This window comes from Lupinus angustifolius, chromosome LG14, assembly GCF_001865875.1.
Source record: "Lupinus angustifolius cultivar Tanjil chromosome LG14, LupAngTanjil_v1.0, whole genome shotgun sequence".
NCBI classification, from domain to species: domain Eukaryota; kingdom Viridiplantae; phylum Streptophyta; class Magnoliopsida; order Fabales; family Fabaceae; genus Lupinus; species Lupinus angustifolius.
Window position 1 is genome coordinate 15,942,542 of NC_032022.1, and position 4,009 is coordinate 15,946,550.

The window sequence follows — 4,009 nt, forward strand, 5'->3', positions numbered from 1 at the left end:
GTGGTGTTATAGTAAGACTGGTTAACCAACTCAGATGATCATGTTAGTTAGCAACCTAGCTTTTCGGTTGTTTTCATAAGTTTAAACTTCATATCAGTTTATTACCTCATCAACATGTTTATTCCTTAAGAAATGAACATCATATATTCTAATTACTGACATTTGTTTTTCGGACACTGCTTCTTAATTGATCTCTGCATTTGTTCTACAGATCTTCAGACATGGCTTCTTATTCTGTTAAGAACAGCTTTAAGAATAACCATTGTGGTTGCTCTAATTGGTATTCCTGCCATGATAATTGGAATGGCTGAAAAAGAAAAGGAAGGCACAAAAGGCATTCTCAATAATTCAAATCTTTGTACATTTCACATTGGAACAAACAAGTGAACAACCCAATTGCGCTGGGCAGAGGTACAAAACCGTTAGAGATTAAAAATCTGAACCATTAAAAACCTTTCCTTTGATATCTTGTTCATTCTACCATAAGAGAAGTAGAGCTAAGACTTTTTCCTTTGTTTATATATGCATGTATGAATTCTAACAAATTATGGTAAGGGACTCCGAAACACAATTGCATGAATTGTGTTATATAAAAAGAATACTACAGAGTCAGCTCACGCATGTCACTGAGGTGCTTTCTCTTTCTAAACAAGAGTAGCACAACCACATTCAATTTGCCTTCTAAGTAGAACTATGATCTATAGTCTAGTTATTATAGTTGAACTTAGTATAGCCTGCAAACACCATATTTTCCCACAATCAAAATGGAATGGCATATGGCAACGCATATAATTCAACCTCCGGTAAGTACTGAGCACGGGGCCATAGAGATGTGCTTGAACAGTTCAAGGCACTAGTAACAGCTTTTACTGACTTAGACACAGGTCTTTCCTTTTGCTGTTTAGAGCTAAATAGCCAGTCCAGATCCTCTTCTGACCTGAATCCATCACAAGCTGGGGGAAGGGGTACCCAATTCTGAAATAGAGAGTTGTATTTTGATACCATTCTCATTCCTTCATCATCAAGTAAATTTGTGTTCAGGGCAGCACCAACTGGTAAACTCTTTAACTCGTTATAATGTTTTGGCTCACAATTTCCTGGACATTGATCCCGGTCGACCTGTGGCAATAGATCATCACCTCCATAAGTTCCTATGCTTCTAGAAGTGGACACCAATTGATCATCTAATTTAGATTCTCCAGGTTCTGCATGTTTTCTCAGTGAAAATCGGACTTTCTTGACAGTCCCTGTTTCAACACAAAAGGTTTTAAACATAAGTGCTGTGGACAAGTACAACAAAACAAATAGTATTATGTCATGTTACTCAACACTCACCATGATTATGCATAGATGGGGAAGTGCTACATTTCCTCTTGTTACTGCTCTGTGTACTGTCGGAACAACATGGATCAGGTGTAGTAACTGGTTGGCTATGTTCCACTGTAATATCGCTCTTCTCCAGTTGTTCAAACTCATTGTAAGCTCCCTTTTGCACATAACCAATTTTCTTCTCCAGTTCAATGAGCTTGGACTCTTTACCTTCCTTACCTTTCCTATCTTTCTTTTTCTCTTTCTTTGACTCTTTGTCCTTCTTCTCCCTCCTTTTCTCTTTCTTCCTATCTTTCTTGGCCTTCTTAACCTCGTTTCGGAGCTTTACATCACCAAACTAACATTCTCAATATCGAGGACCGATAAAGCAAAAAAGCTATACAACAATGTGATCAGACCAAATAATATTTCATGCATTCACATCTATTTCAGTAAATTGAAAATTTGAAGTATTGGTAAAAAATATAAAAAATATTTATATTATTAGTTGACACTTAAGTATTGGTTTTCTTCATCACTAAGATAATAATATTATTATTTAATTAAAACTCTACTTATCAGTTTATCAATGTCACACAAAAAATTGATCATCGTAGCATAGTAACAACTACGATTAAAGTATACATAAAACCCGACCCCAGATATTGAATTATATGATTTGATATTAATTACAAATATCAATCAAAATATGCAATTGAGCACAAATCGAAAAACGAAACCGTTCAAACGAACGAACCTTAATCGATTCGATCAAGGCATCGCTATTCCTCGTATACCCCGGAGGCGGGAAAGGGAAGCACCGAGACATCTTCAATTATCGAAAGATAATAAACAGAACGATATATGAATAGGTTTTGCTCAAATCTAAATAATCGTTTCACTATAAGAAGGAATTCACAAAGGTTTTCGAGAAAAAGCCCAGGAAAATTGTGAATTCGAAAATAGGGTTAGGGTTTGGAGGCGCAGAAAATAAGATCTGAAATCTGAAACGCGTAACAAACAGAATTGAACGAGGGAGGGGGTATTTATATATTTAGCCAGAAGATTTTTGTGGCCGACATTAATACACATTTTTTCATTTAGAATTAATAAAACGTGGGCCAAAGCCTTGGTAAAATTGGGCTTGGGTCAATAACACTTTTTACAAATATGTTTTTAATAAAACAAAATATATATCATCATACTAGAAGATAATTTATGTTCTTCAGCCAGTAAAAATATATTATATATACTATTTTGTTTAATTTTAGAATTTTTTTATAGAAAATGATTACATATGATACATGTCATGATCTTAGTGGTTATAAGATAATTTATCTCCTTTAATAAAGAGATACTTTATTCTCTTTTAAGAATTAAGAATTGTTATTTCTTTACAAATATTTTATGTAAAGTTTGGATTAAAAAACTAGGTGGACGATTTCCACTTCAAGGTGAGAACAGGAAAAGAAGAAAGTGAAGTGTAATTACTTGTTTTTTTTTAACAAGGAGTTGTCCAATGAACTAAACTCATATGATATATCCATAATTTGGCCTAGCAAATTTAAAAGCAACCAAAACTTTGTTTTCATTTTTATTGATTTCATAGATAATGAGATTCTATATCTAGTTATATGGAATGATCTAAAATTACAAATTTACTTATCATCATTATCTTTTGATTTTTTAAAACTCGTTTTAAATCTTTATCATTTGGCCTTTTTAATATTTAAAAGTAATCTTTGATACACAAAGTGTTGCTTGCAATTCACATATTCTGGTTTTGATGGATTCAATTGTACATCTATTATAATTATTATATAGTATTGGTATGAGACTGATTCATAGATTGAACTTATCAATACAATATTTATATTATAATAATTTTACTTTTTTTCTCTCATTTTTACAGATTATTTTAGAAGTTGGTTAGATAGTTAAAAAGTTAGAAATTAGTTAGTTAAATTTCTATTACTTATTTATTTTATAAGCTTTCTTTTTCCCGATATGACATTAACTGTTTCACATTCAATCAAAGGAAAAAAGTCATTTTCCATATTCTCTTCTTCTTGCTCTTTAATTTCTAATAAAAGTTAAATGAAATTTATAAACAGTTGTTTTAATTCTACCCCAATTTGAGAATTTTTCTTTCATAGCATGATAGCAACCCAACTCTTAGAACATAGCATCCATGACACTTCTGTAAATTCAAATCCAACTGCCAAACATTACTAGAAGTACATCTCTCCCATTCGAGAAGAAATTTTTTGTTTTTACATTTCCTTATAAAAACAAAAATGACATTACATTTATATCTAAAAAAATAAAAACATGATAATGCTATTTTTTTCTTTTACTTTTGTTTTTGACCTCAACATTATCTGCCACATAGTGCAAAACACGTGTTGTTTAACAAACTTTGATATTATAAAGGTACGGTTGGTCTCAGCATGCATTATATATTTCAAAATCATGCTATTTATGTCATTATAAGTCGACTCTATACAATTTTGAATTTCAGGAGCATGGTTTCTACAGAAAAGCACACCTAAGACACAATGTTTGCATTTTTTATTATGTTTCTGGTACAAAGAACATTCCTTAGTACTATTCTAACACTTTAGAAATTTGTGTAGATATTCCACAAAAAGATTTCTCCCAGAGGCTTGCTTCCTAGCTTTTGCAATAGTCTAAAAGTTTG

At 31.9% G+C, this 4,009-nt stretch overlaps 1 protein-coding gene across 1 annotated transcript; it reads right to left on the bottom strand.

Moving 5' to 3' along the window:
* On the bottom strand, nt 493-2,313 carry LOC109326068. Its single transcript, XM_019558719.1, has 3 exons — nt 2,066-2,313; nt 1,336-1,651; nt 493-1,247 (listed from the first exon to the last, which is right to left on the bottom strand). The coding sequence occupies exons 1-3, from the start codon at nt 2,135-2,137 to the stop codon at nt 760-762; spliced, it is 876 nt and encodes a 291-aa protein (XP_019414264.1). The 5' UTR covers nt 2,138-2,313; the 3' UTR covers nt 493-759.